The sequence below is a fragment of the Limanda limanda genome, chromosome 7 (genome assembly GCF_963576545.1).
Source record: "Limanda limanda chromosome 7, fLimLim1.1, whole genome shotgun sequence".
Classification (NCBI taxonomy): Eukaryota; Metazoa; Chordata; class Actinopteri; order Pleuronectiformes; family Pleuronectidae; genus Limanda; species Limanda limanda.
This window is the reverse complement of record NC_083642.1, coordinates 11,989,196-12,006,900: the sequence shown is the minus strand read 5'-3', so window position 1 is coordinate 12,006,900 and position 17,705 is coordinate 11,989,196. Positions and strand designations below refer to the sequence as shown.

The 17,705-nt window shown below is 43.8% G+C and overlaps 3 protein-coding genes across 4 annotated transcripts in view; 1 reads left to right on the top strand and 2 right to left on the bottom strand.

Annotated features, from left to right (window-relative positions):
- Positions 1-2,627, top strand: part of kcnd3 (potassium voltage-gated channel, Shal-related subfamily, member 3) — a 92,367-nt gene extending 89,740 nt beyond the window's left edge. The window contains exons 5-6 of one of the 2 annotated variants that reach the window (XM_061075281.1): positions 607-909; positions 2,453-2,627. In XM_061075281.1, coding sequence (XP_060931264.1) covers positions 607-909; positions 2,453-2,627 — 478 coding nt within the window. The remainder of the gene's footprint in view (positions 1-606; positions 910-2,452) is intronic. The other variant, XM_061075282.1, reaches the window with a different exon arrangement.
- Positions 2,628-5,324: 2,697 nt separating this feature from the next.
- On the bottom strand, positions 5,325-7,565 carry LOC133005003 (gastrin/cholecystokinin type B receptor-like). The gene is made up of 2 exons (XM_061074593.1): positions 6,510-7,565; positions 5,325-5,992 (listed from the first exon to the last, which is right to left on the bottom strand). Exons 1-2 carry the CDS (start codon positions 7,563-7,565, stop codon positions 5,837-5,839), a joined length of 1,212 nt encoding a protein of 403 aa, XP_060930576.1. The 3' UTR covers positions 5,325-5,836.
- Positions 7,566-8,179: 614 nt separating this feature from the next.
- On the bottom strand, positions 8,180-15,911 carry ddx20 (DEAD (Asp-Glu-Ala-Asp) box polypeptide 20). Its single transcript, XM_061074924.1, has 11 exons — positions 15,716-15,911; positions 14,608-14,702; positions 13,775-13,943; positions 13,557-13,671; positions 13,313-13,455; positions 11,635-11,773; positions 11,475-11,533; positions 10,962-11,044; positions 10,751-10,856; positions 9,985-10,086; positions 8,180-9,839 (listed from the first exon to the last, which is right to left on the bottom strand). The coding sequence occupies exons 1-11, from the start codon at positions 15,909-15,911 to the stop codon at positions 8,653-8,655; spliced, it is 2,394 nt and encodes a 797-aa protein (XP_060930907.1). The 3' UTR covers positions 8,180-8,652.
- Positions 15,912-17,705: the final 1,794 nt, after the last annotated feature.

The window sequence follows — 17,705 nt, the reverse complement described above, 5'->3', positions numbered from 1 at the left end:
AATCCTCTCTGTTTAGCTGCTGCTCAATTCTCCAGCAGGTCTCTATCTTTGTCAGACTGCTGTTCGGAGCAGGTAGAGTTCACACAGTGTTTGTTTGGAGCTTTTTCACTGTCGTGGCCGACAAACAGCTCCACCGGGAGAGTGAGAGTGAACCATCACAGCCGTGGGCCATCAAGCCAGAACAATAATCTGGAAGACACCGCAAAGCTCAGTTGGGCCGATGCGATGCTCTGATTCGGGTGATGAACTGGGCTCATCACCCTTTTCACATACAAGTAGTCATGTGATCAATTGTTAATATACAAGTTATAGCTGCTTTGAGGAGCTGAGACCCTGGAGAATTGATTCTGAGCTAAACACTAAAATCATGTTTACAATGTGAGCGTACACACACACACACACACATACACACACACACACACACACACACACACACACACACACACACACACACACGCCAATATAAAACATAATCACATTCTCAGCAGTTATTGACCGAGGCTATGAAGCAGAAAACGACAAACTATATCAAATCACGCACAGTACATAGTCATAAAATATACATGTTGTAAATGTCACTTCTTTTTTATGACTCCCTCTCTCTCTCTCTCTCTCTCTCTGTGTGTGTTTGGCCCTTTTCCGGTACCGCTCTCTTCATCTCCAGAACCACGAGTTTGTGGATGAGCAGTATTACCAGCAGAGCTACCTGGAGGCGGGGATGCAAAACTACCCATCTCGAAGCCCCTCCCTCTCCAGCCGAGAAGGCGTGACGGGCACCTGCTGCACCCGCCGGAGCAAGAAGCACCACACCCCTTTACAGAACGCCAGCGGCCCGGCGCACATGCAGCCTTTGACGCACACACACCATCAAGGTTTGCAGGAGCTCAGCACCATCCACATCAGCACCAGGTGAGATCTGGATTCCCCACGGATGGAAACAAAAAGACTCTAATATCCTTCAATTTGTGTGCTGGGGGGTTTCTAAAATCACTTTAAAGAAATATACACTCTCGCTTACTTATACACTGTTGTGTATTAAATCAGATTTGACAAAGAGGTGCAGACACCATTTCTACTGCGCTTATTTTCCATCAAACATTTTTTGGGGGAATCTGAATTCGATTTTTGACAATATTGTTTTTTAACAGCTTTGTTTCCAAACTTTGTCACATTGTGTTCAGACAAAAGTCGAGAAAACATCCAGTGAAAATGTAATTTTTCCCAGAGATTTCATAATCTCTACTGTGCAGTGCAGCATCCTGTCTTCTCACCCTCTGACCACGTAGGAGTAATGTTACGGGCGACTGATCAAGTCTTTCTATCACCAGCTACAATAAGCCTAATTAATTTTTGTGTAACTCATGACAACCGACAACTAGCTTCTAATTTACTGTCAGATTGTTCCCACAATATTACCTCAAAGATTAACTTACTCTTATCAAATATTTTAGTTATCTAAGAATGCAAGGAAGGGCATTTTGCACTGAGTGAGGTCATACAGGGAATTTTTACCTTTTTTCCCCCAGGATTATTCATAACCAGGTTAGAGGCTGAAATTAAATCGGTTAATAAAGTGATTTTTGATAACTAGTCATCAGCAACAGAACAAAGTCGTCCATCATCAGCTGTTGAATTAACGAGTTTGCAAACAACTGCCCTCTTACCTGCCCAGACGTCACCGAGCAACATGAGAATCCCGATGGGGTTTATTTCCTCGGCCATCCGACAAGTACACGGCAAATATTTATGCAGCATCCACCGTTGGTTCAGTCCACAAACTCCACACGGAGGAATACATGTTTATTCAGAGAGCCTCTCAAATTTCTTCGCCAGCCAATGTTTACTCCAACTCTCTTGTTGTTTCCTGGGAAAGGCTGCAAACCAATTCACGAGCAGCTGAAAGCTGAGCAGAGCAGCAGAGACGCTCAGTGGCTCTGACACCACCAGCATCCCAATGATAGTGTTCACAATCAGCGGTCACAATAATGTTAGAACAGAAGAAATGTCTGCACACCAGTTGAAGTTTCTATACACTTTTAAATTTCGTTTTAAAAGTTGATACTGGGATGTAATTAAAAAAGTTTATAGAAGCTTCCACATTTCTTTTCTTCTGGTTTAGGTAAGCACTGGGTTTAACCACCAACTTTTGATGCCCTTGCTTTTCGTACACTTTCAGAATAGTAATGTTCACTTCGTCACAGTGTCTGTTGTCAGCGCCGAGCTAGGAACACAAGTAAAGCTCCACCTGTCACTTCTCCTTTTTTTCTCATCTTCCAACTTACAAGAGATACCTTTTGGATCAGGCAGTGAGGCAGCTGTGGGTTTGGCTCCACCGGCGTCCCACTGTTATTACACTGGGACAGTTGATTTGAATGTTGTGCCATGTGGATTTCTGGAAAGGTCACTAATATCCTAATCCTTGATTCTCTGTGCTTTTTTTGGGGATGTGCAGTCGCTCCAGTCTGAACATGCGCGTGGACGAACCAGCATCCCTGAACTGCCAGAGCAGCCAGATCACCACAGCCATCATCAGCATTCCCACACCGCCCGTGACGACCCCTGATGGCGACGCCCACCTGCCGGCGGGCCCCACCTACCAGAACGTTGTGAAGGTGTCCGCACTGTGAAGCTGGAGCTGCAGACCCGCCGTGCAGAAAGACAGATAAAGACTCACTGAGACAGACTGAGGGACAGAGGAGGACTGGGAATGACAGGAGAAAGCATCCGAGAGTCCTTGCTGGGGTGGAGCCTGCCCTCTGCTGGCCATGTACTGTAACGACATGGACTCCCTGGACTGACGGAGGATGGCTTTTAGATACAGTTTATTCATGTTAGTGGTCGGCATGCATGTGTGCGCGTATGCAAGTGTGTGTGTGGGTGAAAGAATATGTTTAAGGTGTCATTCTAGCTGAGGTGAGTTCAACTCCATAAGGGTCGGAGATGAGTTCCCAGAGTGCGTCACGTGTCACTGAGCACAAAGCACCTTTTTATGATTTTCACTTCAGTTTGACACCTTTCCAGCAGGGGAAATAAGGAAAAGGGAAGAAAACCCAAACATAAAGAAAAATGAAATACGTAATCAGAATCTTTTTCCTCCCCTCTGATTTCCCCCCCGGCCCTTTGGACTCGTGTCGTTTTGATCCTCTCACCCAACGATAGATAAATATGCCACCGATTCCCTTCCTGGTCCAGTATCACTCCACAAGAGTGACAATTCCTATTAAGATGAAATATGGTCGGTGTTTCTGTGACGACGTTACCGAGGAGTTTCATATTTGTGGATGAATGAATGTGACTTTTTGCTAGATAGAGGATTTGTGATGTTTTGGAAAGGAGATGTGTGTGAGTGCGTGTGTGTGCGAATGTGTCTCAGTCGATTGAAAACCTGTGTTTCAATTCTCCTGGAAGACTCTACGGCTCAGTATATGGCATATTTGACTAGCTGCCACTCTGAAGGGTTCATTGCACACTTTTCTGTCAGAGACCCTCAGCTCCAAGCCTTCAACACAACATGTGCCTGTTTAGCTGCAGTAAAAAAAGAGAGTTCTGTTAAAGTTTTCTGAAATCCCCCCCCCCCCAATCCCCCCGCCCCCCTTTTTTCTTTCCACCATTCGACTCCTACAGCCTGACGGACCTCAAACAGCTCAATTCTTAACAAACAGCCAAAAACAAAATAAAAAGGAAAATGTTTTTGATTCAAACCACCACAATTAAAAGCACAAGGCAGCCTGCTGAGAATTTCTGACACAAATCTGTGCTGGACCCCGGGTTCTTTGTGAATATTGTTAATAGAATATTTTGTAATATTTGACCATTGTTTGGCAGAACCAGTGAAGCTGTCCTCTCGTTGTCTCGCTCTCTCCCTCACTCTGTCTTTCTCTCTTCCTTTCCTCTCTCTTTCTCTTTCTCTCTCTCTCGTTGTTGTCCTGTTGTGTCCCCACCTCCTGTGTGAACAACAGTATGCTTTCAGTAGTCTTTATAGCTGTCAATGTTTTTTCTTCCCCAAAACTCAGCGGGCATTTTTTTCGAAGCTGTTGGGTATGTGTACTCTATGTGGTTAGGAAACTTGGTGTTTGTACTTTTTGTCTTTCTTGGTGTTTTTCAAAGGATCCTATTTACGTTAATCTTCTGGACAACTCATAGGAGCGAGGTCTGTTGTCACGGTGACAAACGGAGACCGAGAGGACACTGGATGAGCCGTCCACGTGTCTATACTCTGTTCTCTCGACTCCCAGAGCCACCCTGTAACTTCAGCATCGCCCATCGTGGAATCCCATCAAAGTTGGCCTTTGTAACTCTGGACGCTGACCTTTCGGCTCCGCTAACCTCCCGGATGATGAGTCTCTGTTGGCCTTTTTTTCATCTTGAATGTCATTTCGAGGGGAAGCGGCTGCAGAGACGGTCAGGTCTGGTCTTTGTTCAGGTGGAGGAGACCTGTGCTGGGCTCTCCCCCCCAAAAAAAGAGGGAGGAACAGCTTCTATCGTAGCAGAGGAAACAACCACCGCCGCTCCGACGCTGGGGTTGATTAAGAGCACACAGACAGGGCTAAAGATACACCCATGCATCAGCAGACTGGCCATTAGTGAAGAGCATATTTCAAAAGCAATACTGGAATTGGTCTATTATCATGTCTGCCCATTTGTAGCTGACGTTTCTTTTCTTGTGGAAATAGAGTGTGTGTGTTTAAAACAAAACTAGCAGCCAAACGCACCGTGGTGTTTTTAAGTATTTAACTTCCTTCAGGTGGAGATAAATGAAAAGCTGAACCAATTTTACACGTGCATTTGTACTAAGACTTAGAATTATGCATATCATCACCGTATCAGCCCACGTGTGGAAGTATATCAGTGCATCACGACACAAGACTTAGACTCCCCCCCGTTGTGTTCACGACGTTAGTATCATCCCCCTCAAATAAAGAAGCCAAAAATATACTACTGAGTTGGAACAGGGTGTGTTTTACTTCTGATATTCCTAGTAGTGACTTAGTACTCCTGCTGGTACCTTAGAGCTGTACGCAGTCACAGCAACTGCCTAGATCCAGTATTATTGGTGTTTAAGTAAAAAAAAATAGTATGCAAATGTACCTGGAGTGAACAAAAGAAGACAAGCACAGGCCGGCAGAGCGGTTTTTCTCCAGTGTGATTATAAAACTGGGAGTTAAAAGACATTGACTTTATATTCACAACATCAAGTCCAACATTTGGAGTCGATGGAAAACTCTGAGGATGTGACGTAGGTAACGGCACAAGTGAGGTTCCCTGAATTTATTATTTTAATTTATTTGCTATAGGACAGTGATTAAACACCAATTATTTCCCGCTTCCCTGTTTTCCCGACAGGTTGTTTTGTGTCAGCTGCACTTTGAAAATGACACAGTTTGACTTATTATCTATAAGCATATTTCCGCTCCAAGTGTCAAAGGATTGCATTTTTATTTCCAAACAGCAAATGCAAAAGGTCTTGTCTTTGATTGTGTTTGTCTTTCTCTCTCTCTCTCTCTCTCTCTGTTAAGTACTCTTCTTTGATTGTCTCTTTTCTGGGCTCAGTCCGTTTTCCCTCTCCCTCTTTGCTTTGCCCTCCTACGCCACCTGTCGTTGTTGAGACTACTGCTGTGCGTATCTTGTCAGGTACTGGATATTATGTATGACCTTGTCTTGTGTCCCGACTGTGAAACGCCTGATAAAAACATCTATATCTGCCACAAATACAAAAATCTGTGGGCTCTCTTCTTCACCTGCCTCTAAATCCCTCTGAGCGTGTGAGAAACAGGCTTGTGTACATTTAACTTCAGTCCACGTGTCATCAGACATCCATCATCAAAGGGTGGAATCCTCAGGCTCTGGGTTTCAGTGGACATCCCGGGATGGAGGAGAGGATCTTGCTGAGTTCAGAGCGAAACTGTCTCGTGACCAAAGTGTAGATGAGGGGATCCACCGCAGCCTGCATGCAGGTCAGCACCACAGCCGAGGTCTCCAGCTCCATCAGCAGCTGTGGGGAAACACAGCAAAGAGCTCAGGATGGTGCAAGAACACAGGGAACCAGAATATGTCTCTTTATGCACAGCAGTGTTTTTAATGAGGTACGACTGTAATTGATTAATATTCAGTTTTCGCTGATTTGTTTCATCTAACATGCCAGAAAAATTGGGAAATGCTCCATCACAGTTTTCAGAGACTGAGGCGACATCAGCAAATTTGCAAAAACAGTCTGAAAACAAAAATGTACTTTACAGGAATGGATATAAACAGCCATTCTCTTTAATTTTATTTATGAATTATTGAATTGATCATCTCAATTTTTGTTGATTTGTTCATTTTTAGCTGCCACTATGATGCTGTTAGACACAGCTGCGTAATAGTTGCCTAACCCTTACTTTGGTTTTTCTAATATTTTCACAGCACTTTTGAAAGAAGAAATGTTAGAATTACAGGTTGCACTGCTGCAATTCTATTTTTCTGATTATATGATGTTAAATGAACAACAAACAAACAAACAAGCAGCTCACTCTGTCCGTGTCCAGCCGAGAGGTGACTTTCACCAGCAGAATAACCACCATGGGCATCCAGAAGAGAGTGAACGCGATGATGATGTAACCGAACCGCTGAGCCACCTTCCCCTCCATCCGCTTCTTCCCTCGCTCCTTGGCCCCGGGGGTCATCAGACACACCGCCCCGACGATCTCAGGACGTCTCCCCGGGGGGGGCCCGGTGCCAGGGGCGGCACAGGGCGCCTCCGCTACCAGGAGCACCGTGCGGCGGGGCGGCAGCGGGCTGAAGGGGCCCCCCGGAGCCGGGATGAAGGGCCCCCCCGGAGCCGGTCCTCCTGTGCCCGGGACACTCAGCCAGGCCCAGACCTCCTCAGACACCGTCGGCGGCAGCTGGACTCCCCGGTGGAACACTTGTTTCCGGTGCTGCCTCACAACTTGGAAAATCCTTACGTAGTGGATGACGATCAGAGTGATGCACAGGCCCCACACCGGGACCAGCACGTAGGGTCCGAACGGGTCCGAGGACCGGAGGGTCTCCCCGGCACCGTGAGGCCGACACAGCATGTAACACAGCGCCTTCTCGGAGAGAGTCAGGGAGACCAGGGCCAGGACGAGGCCGCTGGCCCAGATGAACAGGATCCAGACCCGGACCCTCACCTTCCGACCCTCGGTCCGGGAGGGGAAGGCGATGGCCTGGAAGCGATCCACGCTGATGCCCACAAGGGTGAGCAGCTGGACGCAGCTGCACAGCGCCCAGGTGAACTGCTGCAGGGAGCACACGACCACCGGCACCCGGGGGCCGCCCCCCCCGGAGCGCAGCAGCGAGAACAGCAGCAGCGGCGTGTCCACGGAGCACTTGAGCAGGTCGCTGGAGGCCAGGCTCACCAGCAGCGCGTTGTTACAGGTCTGCAGGCTCTTGGTCCTTGACACCACCCAGCACACCCACAGGTTCCCGGGCAAACCCAAGACCAGGGTCAGGACTGTGCAGTTGAAGAGGAGGAACCACACTTCCAGGCGAGTGTCCCGGTGCCAGGTGGTTTGGTTCCACAGAGCCTGAACCTCCATCATCTCCATGGTGGAAGGGAGTGTGCAGCACAGCCTCGGATTTGAGGGAACACATGGTACAGAGGAGTTGAAGAGGACCTCTGCTTGAATTGAATTGTTCAAGGGTGTTATTCCTTTTGTTTGGCTCTGGCACTGATTGTGAGGATGGTCAGTAGCGGTTGATTGTCCTGTAATCAGGAGCAGGAGTAGTCTGACCTTGTGGAAGAGATGACGGTGAACAGCAGTGTGCCCTCCTCCCTCTTCACCTTCCTCTATAAACAGCAGAGGTGATGTGTATACTCTGTTAATGTGAGAAATCTTCTCAACTTCTTCAAAGTCGAATGGCGGCGCTAAACAAGCTGCATCAACTTGTATACGTTCAGAAATATGCCTCTGAAATGTGACAGATATCAAGATCCATGAATTATTATATTATTTAAAGTGAAAATGTAAAACAAACAAGAAAACACCATATTTCCCTACGTTATCTGGACCCACATCACATCCTACCACCGGGTTTCATGGAATTCAATCAAGTTGTTTTTGTCTGACAGACGTGAAAACATAACAGAGGTTAGGAATAGGTTGATGTGAAAGCTTGTGAATGTATAGACTCATTAGAGAAAAGGGCTTTGAAACACATCTTGCATGCTGGTCATTTATTAGTGACAGAACTGTGCCGTACATGTTATTCATGTGAAGAACGTTATGATAACCAACCAGAATGAAACTGAACAGAGCCTCAAGGCCCAACAATCCTCCAAAGTAAAACAAAAAGAAAAAAAAAAGTGAGGAATGCATTATGATGCAATGATGAAGAGAATGAAAGAAATGCGTCATCCACTTTCATTCACACAAGAAGTTAGTGCTCTCGTCCCAGGGCCACCGTTCCACAGAGTAGGTTCAACAGTAACTGATGAAAACACAACGTACTCGGGAGGTTTGAACAAAATAAATCTAAGTGCAATGTGTAACACCAGAAGTGCAAAACAAAATTATAACAAGTCTTGCAGCAGAACATCTACACACACACACAAACAGTATGTCATTGGAGTCTGGCTTATTTCACACAGGAGAACGTCATCATTAGAACTCCTTATGAACAGTTCAGGACAGGTCACTTTTTGAGGAGTTCTTCCATGTAGACAGCGTTCATACGATCAGCTAACATCCTGCTGTTGGCTGCATTGCAGTAGCTTTGGTAACCTAGTGCTTGAGTCGGAGTCATAGAGGTGTAGTAATCATTCCAGGCTTTGTAGCAGGTTCTCCAGTAAACTTCACTACTGCTTTCCTCTTCCTCCTCATCCTCATCATCACCCTCCTCCTCCTCCTCTTCTTCCTGATCTACTTCATACCTCTCCCTCTTTCTTTTCATCTTTTCGGAGAGTTTTTTGCTCCGTTTGTCAACCTCTTCTTTCACCTTTCTTGATGCATGTCTGTCAGTCTGTGACCGAGCGGCCTGACTGTCCTCCCTGTTTGACCTGACCCTCGGTGCAGATTCTAACAAAGGTTTCTCATTTGACTCAAGGGTCCTCTGCTGATATGGTTTGGGCGCAGTAGTATAAACGATGGGCCTTGGTTTTGGCTTGGCCACAGTTGGTGTGTTTCCAGCATCAGCGTGAGGTTGGGTCACTGCTCTGTGTTCACCTCCTCCAGTGGGATTCAACCTTCCCACCCTCTCGTCATCCTTCTGGTTCTCCTCCGTGTCCGAGCTTGAAGAACTGGAAATTGACCTTGGACGTGAAACGTTGGATTTACAGCTTTCTGTTTTTTGTGTTACACTTTGAGTTCCGTCATCATGGAGCATGAAGGACTCTCTGTGCCCGTTCTGATCACCGTCCACATCTCGACCTCTGAAGTCCCTGATGACCTCCACTGATCTCCCCAGCCCTGTATTAATGAAGCTCCAGAAATCCTGCTCAGCTTCCTCAAAGGTCATGAAGCTCGACCTGCTGCTCTTGAACGAGCTGAGCGGGGGGATTTTGGGGAGAGCGTCTTGCTGCTGTTTTCGAGTCTGCACCTCCCGAAAGGAACTCACAGGAGACACTTTCCTCATAGTAGCTTCACCACGGATTCCCCTCCTGGGTGGTGGTTGGCTCCTCTCCGGCATTGTTGGTGCACTTCGCTCGACAGGTTGATCTGCGATGGAGGGGACGGCGGCGGCAGCAGCAGCAGGGACGTCAGCCTTGACACGCTTCTTCTTCTCTGTCTTGGAGACATGCTGGGATAAGGAAACTGGAGTGGAAGCTTCAGTGCAGACATCCCAGTCACATGGCTCATCCATCAACCCCGTCTCTATGGTGGCTAAAGAGACAGATGACAAATGAGACTGGAACTACTTTACCACATGAATAGTAAAGAAAATAATTTGATTTAAAAGGAGAATACATCTACAAAGAGTACAGAGATGCACATCCTGCATATGAAACATGTAGACACGTCAACTTACATGGTAATACGGACAAAGTCAGGCCGCACTTTTGAGCAATGGCCATCATCTTGTTCTCCTCCTCACCATGGCAACAGTAGGTCACAGCCAGGCCCTGAGTGCCTGCAAACAAAACGCAATCCTGATGAGAACCCATTCACATTACAGTGAGGGATCAAGGAGGGTGTGTATCCAGGGGCAGCAGGTGCACACACACACTCACACACTTTCAGGACAATACACAAGTCAAAATAATTCCCATCAATAGCACATGATTAAGAAGCTAATGACCTTGTGAGGTGGTTCAAACCCGGTAATACTTCAGAGAATGACGCAAACCTTCAAATCGGTATTGAAAGCATTTAGAGGAAGGGGAAACTGGTGAAGCAAATCAAGTCCAATTCAGAGCAACGTAAAGTGCTGCAGGTTTTCAGACAGGTATCATACCACTAGGAGAGAAACTGATTCCTACAACACTGAACTGGATTTGGTTGGTTGCTATATGATCTTTTAAAAAACAAAAAAATATATACAAATTAAAAAAAAAAAAATTGCTAAATTATTGCAACAAAATGAAGCTTTTTCTATTTAACTGTAAGTAAGAAGTTTTCTTAACAGAGGACAGACTCGATAATGATGTAACGACTCTACAAACACTCTCTCCCCTCCTGCACAGTGCCATCAGTTGGCTGGTCTCTAATAGGATGATGTGAAAAGGTGAAAATGCTGAGTAGTGTTGCCTCTGATGTCTGATTTCTGTCTCAATGAAACTGTTTTGGAGACTGACCAAAGCGCCCTGCACGTCCGATTCTGTGCATGTAGGTTTCCCAATCCTGAGGTATGTCCAGGTTTATCACCAAGTTGACCTTCTCTGCGTCTATACCTCTGGAAGTCTGATGGGAAGAGAAGGAGGAAACACATTTGAGGACATGCAAAAAGACGATTCAAGTGGTGGGTGACAAATTGGAAAGCAGTGCAATGAGATGTGTCCATCTCACCAGGTCAGTGGAGATGAGCACCCTGCATTGGTACTGCTTCAGTTTTGACATCGCCTCCAGCCTCTGGTCCTGAGTTAGACCTCCTGTAAAGGTCATCACACACCGTCACATTTAATCACATCAACTGAATCAACTCTGCTGAGACAGACAGCAAAAAAAAAAAAAAAAAGATTTTGTACTGTCGTTCAATAAATTACCATAAAATAAATATCTTTTAAGTTCGGGGCCTTTAAGTTTCACTCAGACAAAAGGAATTTCTCGAAATCACATTTGAAATTGTAGTGAACATTTATATCCAACAAATGTTTCCTCCATAAGAATCATGAAAAAAAAAAAAAATAAGACCAAGACAGACAATCTATAATGAAAATAATAGTGACCTAATTAATGATTCACTTCATAAATACGTCTGCTCATTACTATTTGTATTAATCATTTATCAAAATGTAAATGCATGTATTTTCTGTTGACTAAATTAACATGTTATTACTTCACTGCTCAAAAAGATCTCACCTGAGATACAAACAGCAGGTAGGCCTTTGGAGGACAAGATGTCTGCCAGGTGCTGAGCCCTGAGGAGCAAATCCAACATCATGTGTAACCGTTTCTCCAAGATATACATAATATACGCACACACACTCTACAACATGTACGCAGTATAATAATGTGCTACCTTGTGTGTAGGTTGGAGAACACGAGGGCCTGGTTGAATGGGATTTTACTGAACAGCTCCATTAAGTGCTTCACCTTCTCCTGGAAAACCTTGTGAGGTAACGGATGGGACTGCACCAGCTTGTAATACTGCTTCAGACCTGCCAGGGGGCGCACAAGGGCAAAATACACGGAGGAGCATTACAGTTTTTCTCAGTTGTTAACACACAAAAAGCAAAAATTCGGTACAATTTGCAAAACATTCACTTCATGTACCAATAGCTTGACCCAATTTGGCACTACTTCACACTCCCTTATCTCATTAGACTCTGACTTTCCTTCTTTACACTCTGATGTAAATTTCACATCATCTTGTTGTCAAAACACTACACACAATGTTCAGTTGTTGCACACACTTCTCAAGTAAAATCTCAAAGCATCAACCTACAACACACAAATACTCAAATCTCTAAACATCCAGGTCTGTTGAGCAATTTGCAATCAGGACTGCAGCATAAAAGTGCCTTGAGCCTTTGTTTTGTTTGATGAACAATGGAATAGAATAGAATACAGTGTGCTCACAGTATTTATATTTTGCAGGACTGAAAGAGAACCACACCGTGGAGGAAGAACACGCATTTTCACAGGCGAACAGGAGACTGAAATTGTAGATATGGTTCATGAGAACAACGCTATCACACTCAGACAAATAAAAACTAGGATCCTGGTTGACCTGATACATTTAGAAACGTCCAGACCGCCATCCTCTCTACATTAGACCGTATTCTTCATAGGAATGCCATGCGGATGAAACAAGTGAACAGGGTCCCATTCGAACAGAACACAGACGCATCAAGGAGTTACAGCGAGAGTTTGTGCTTGTTAGTACCAAACATTCAGCACTGACACATGCATGTATTGTACCTGTAATCCAATATTGTTCCTTTTCTACAGTGTCTCACTGTAGCCCACTGTGTTGACCTCTCTGTGTCCATACTGTAACTTGCATTCTCATGCTGTCTGTGTCAGTACTGTACTGTTCTCTGTGTGTACTGAAATAAACCTTTTTTTGCTGCATATTTGTGTGCTGTTTTATGTTTGACTATGAAAAAAGTAGGCCTACACTAAGACAGTTTACAAAAGGAGAAATGGCTAATTCTCCAGGGTCATGTCATTCATATGGTGTGTTCCATTTCGATAATTGTGTTTTCAATTTTGCACTTCAGTGTGCTGTAAATGCTTGGAAGTGTGTAAGCAAATGCTTAGTTGTGTGTACTCAATAAATGGTATGTGTGTGTCATTTGAAAATATGGCTGTGTGTACCAAATGAAAACACGAGTTCTATTTTGTGAACAGTGAAGATATTTGATGGCAAAGAGCCATCTTGCAAAGGGAGTGTCAGGTTTAACATTTTGTGTGTGAGGTTTTGAGTTTTCTGTGTGCATTTTTGAGAAAGCCGTTATTGTTTTGAAAAACGTGTGTTAACAATTGTGAAAAACTGTAATCCAAGTAGAACGTCAACTGATTATACACGGTGTCTGAGGTCTATGAATATCAGGGCCTGTTTCCTTAATCTCACAAGGAGCTATTATCCACAAATAATTTCTAACAAAGTGAAGGAGTCTCTGTTGAAAATCTCCCCCTGTATATTATTACCTGGTGGTAATATGAGCCAACAGGAACAGGAGAGAGGGTTTTACCTTTGAGGCCCAGGTCACCGGGGTTGAGTCGCACAAATGTGGGCTCTCTCATATAGCGGGTGAGGTGCTGTGCAAGGGATTCTGGGTAGGTGGCGGAGAGAGCAAGCATCTGTTTGTTCACAGGCAGAGAGGAGAATATCCAGCTGAGGGTAAACGACAAGTAGGGGAGTTTCAGCATGTGTGGGTTTGTTAATGTGCTGTATTATACAGTAAATCAGATTACAGAGGGCTGAATCCATCTTACTTGATCTGCTCCTGGAAGCTGCCCTCCTCCAGGAGCTTGTCTGCCTCATCCAGAACAAACAGCCTGATGCTGGCGGTGGACAACATGCCCAACTCGATGAGCTGCTTGATACGACCTGTGCTCGTGACCACAAACACAGTCACAAAACACAAATAACTGCATGACATTTACATAAACAGATTAGGCCCATCTGTTAATATTCGACTGGCCTCTCGTACCTGGTGACCCCACAGCTATATGGCACTTCTTCAGGTGGGTTTTGTCCTGGCTAACGGGTCGGCCCCCGATGAAAACGTGGCACTGCAGACCCTCCATGGCACAGCCTACAGCCATCACTACTGAGTGGATCTGCACCGCGATCTCACGTGTCGGAGCCAAAACCAGAACCTGCGGAATAAAAAAGGTTTAGTTTGAGAAAGTTAGACGTCAACAACCACTTACATATAGAGTAATTGGGACCAGATTAAAGAGAGACAGGTGCTGGGAGGTTCCCAGTCAGTAATACCAAACAGATAATAAGATTACGTTGCACTAGAATACAGCCAGTTGATCAACAAAGCCAGATGCACGTCTCCTTTATCAATCACCGTCTGATTTTATACTTTTCACACTGAGCAGCTTAAACTCATCAGATTAAAACCAAAGATCAAACTAGGTGATTACTGCTCATGACCATCTGTTGTTAGTTATAAAAATAAAAGTGGTTAACTACAAAATAAAACTTGTGTTTGCTCATGCTTATCATTTTGAAGATACCTAAAGACTGATATTTACCATCACTTAGAAAGGAAACTATATATAATTTTTTTATTTCACAAAAATGCTTGAGCATCTGAAATTTTTAACCCCTAAATACATACATATACACCTGCATATGTAAAAAATGAGGTATTAGAGAACGAAAAACTAATTCTGGGCATCAACTAAAACTCCATGTAAACCTCCATTTATCCATCTCCACTTCCCGAATCTATATACACATTAATTCATAAACTCCAACATAGGATTCAACAAATCATCTTGATCTCCACAGTGAAGTGAAATCACTCACCTGAGTCGCAGGATTCTCCGGGACCAGCGTGTCCAAGGCGATGGTGCAGAACACGCACGTCTTTCCCGTACCAGACTTGGCCTGTACGATCAGATCTGCAGCAGCAGGTAGACAGAGTGAGATTAACACATATTTGTCGGAATAACCACAATTACAATTTTGACTGACTCTATTGCTTGGGGGCAATAGCGATGCTTCATGTCATGAGGGTTTCTTCTGAAAATGTAAACATCCATTCTGTTCATGAAATAATAATTTTGAAAGATGGTTAATATTTATGATGTCAATAATGACCATTGTCGTGATCACCATTTGGCCATCACTGCATCTCACACAACCCCCAACAAAAGGAAATATGTAACAACAGTGTTCAAGGATATGACTTCTACTGAGATACATAGTATAAAGCTTTATTGTCATAAACACCATTAATAAATATATTTTTGCGTGTGTCTGATTTGCACATCGACTTTCAATGGTGTCTGGTCTTTTATCATTTACAACATAATTGTGCTGTCAATCATTTTACTGGAACTACAATATTGCAGAATAGTCCCAATGAAAAGCTTTGGTTCTGTGGATTATCCAGATTAACACGGACACCGTTTCCAGTAAATTAGGTTTATGTTAATTTGTCTAATTTAGTTTACACCTAATGGACTGATGCCACCGAGTACACCATGCAGTACAAACGAGAGGATTAATATTCACGTTTTCAATCATGTAGGTCTGATACATGTTATCTGATTATATATATTAGTATGTAATTGTGCTGTAATATTACAGTATAAAATAAGATAATCCTTTATTAGTGCCACCATGGGGACATTTGCAATATTACAGCAGCAACAGTCAAAACTAAGCATCAGTAAGAAATAAGAAGTAACACTTAAAGAGTAAGGAGTATACAAAACTATGAATGGAATCAAAACTAAAACATACAGTGTAAGAACAAGCTAAATATGAGCGGCATGACAATATGCAGAGTGAACGTATTGCACAAGAACCATTGTATTGCAATGACACAATATATACAGCACATGTGTTGCCAGATGTTTTGTGTTGCTGAATAAACAACTTGTTATTAACGTGAGTTTCCCGAACGCACCCAGTCCGCAGCGGCCCAGCGGGATGGCCTTCAGCTGGATGGGGGACGGCTTCCGGAAGCCCGCCGCCGACAGCCCCTCCAGCACGGCCGGGGACAGCAGCAGGGAGCCGAAGTCGATGCCCTCCGACAGAAGCACATCGTCGGTTCGCTTTCGAGTTTCTATGTCGTGGGCTGCCTTCTTCACGGAGGACGCCATGTTGACTGCGCTGTGTTTACCGCCGGAGATCAAACGCACATCCGGTTTAAAGTGCTGCAGCAGAGCCGCGACTCCACCGCCCTCTAGTGACCGGGAGGGGTACTGAGCCCAATGTGAATCCTCTTAAGTGGAGGAAAAGAGGGCAAATAAAGAATTTTAAACCGAAGCCCCCCCACCCCTCGTGCAAAGGTGACATCACATTTTTACACAGCTACTATATACTTATACTTACTCATCTGCTTTAGATTTGCTTATCCACTGCTATATTTATTCATCTTTTACACATCAGCTATATATATAAATGGATTCATATACTACAGTATTTATTCATCTGATGCTACCTGTTAATCACAAGCTGCACAAACTAAGGGGGCAGCCTCAGGACATCACATGGAAAACAAGCAGCAGCAGACTGTGATTCTTGTAAGGCGTCAGAAGACAAGTTTGGAAACTACTAGATTATTCTCTAACAATAGGTTTATAAAGCATGTTAAATCCTCCAGTATCTAAAATCCAAAAATATAAAAGTAACTTTTAAGTAAGGTAGTAAAGTAGAAAATATTTTTTCTGAAGTGTGTATAAAAAGCAGCATAGATTGACACACACAAGATGATTTGTCCATCTTCTCTTAGTCCCTCATGGTATTCAGCAGGCGGTTAGCCTAGTGGGTAGAGTGGTCGTTCTTCAACACGAAGGTCGCGGGATCCCCAAACTTTCTTATCTTCGTGCCGGCAATATACTGAACTCTTAAAATTGGCGGGATTTCAATCACCTATTAATTGCAAAATATATTACGCTATGTAAATTTAAATTAATTAAATATAAAAAAAGAAAAATTAAATTAAATGAATAAAAAAATTTTTTTTTAGTTTAATTAAAAAAATTGTTTTTAATTATGCGTGCCTCAGAGCACTCTGAACACTGTAATCATTCAGTATGTATCTACATTCTTACAATCCGTTTTCACAGCTGTTATCCTGTTACCATGGTTTACACCATACTCTTATAATTTCATTATACAGCACACATTTTTAACCATCCGTGTATCCTGGTTTTCTTTCTTGTTTTTACTTGTCTTATGATCTGCTGTATGTGCAGTGAGATACAATTTAAGGAGACTGTTAGGCCTTCTACTGAGTGCCACTCAAGTTAAAGATAAATAGGTGTGACATTGTAGTAGGTATATTTATTTTGCTAGTCTTAACTAAGAAGCTCCCACTGATTTCATTTGTCTGGAATTCAGAAATGTTACTAAGACTAAAGCTGAAAGACAAATATGTAAATTTGCCTTTTTTGTTTAATTCCATGTCCCTGTTTCTCATGTTTGCTTTATATTCTAATGAGGATTTTAGTCCATTTAGTGAACCTCAGTTTGCAACCATGGGTTGGAGACAGTAAAGCACTGGTTAATAAATTAAATTGCTGCTCATCCCTTCACTTCACCTCTGACCTCTAAAGTGGGGAAATAGAAACAAACAGGCATCCACTTTTGTGTGCAGGCTATGTTAGACTAAAACTATTGTGCTTCTGCACCTTTAATTAACCCACATGCATTTAACCAAGACCCATATTTTGTCATTAAATCCCTGCTTCATTACTCAGGCGCAGCTGTAAACCCAGCAATCATGGAAAGCGCAGTCTTACAGGATATTAGAGAGAATTAGCGCCTTCACAATCTGGATCTTCAGATTTGGTTCTCAAGAATTAAATGTCATGTTATTGAGCCTCTTACTGGGCTCTCTTATTAATTGAGATCCATCTCCTATACACCTGCATTCGTGCTGCACCAGGACA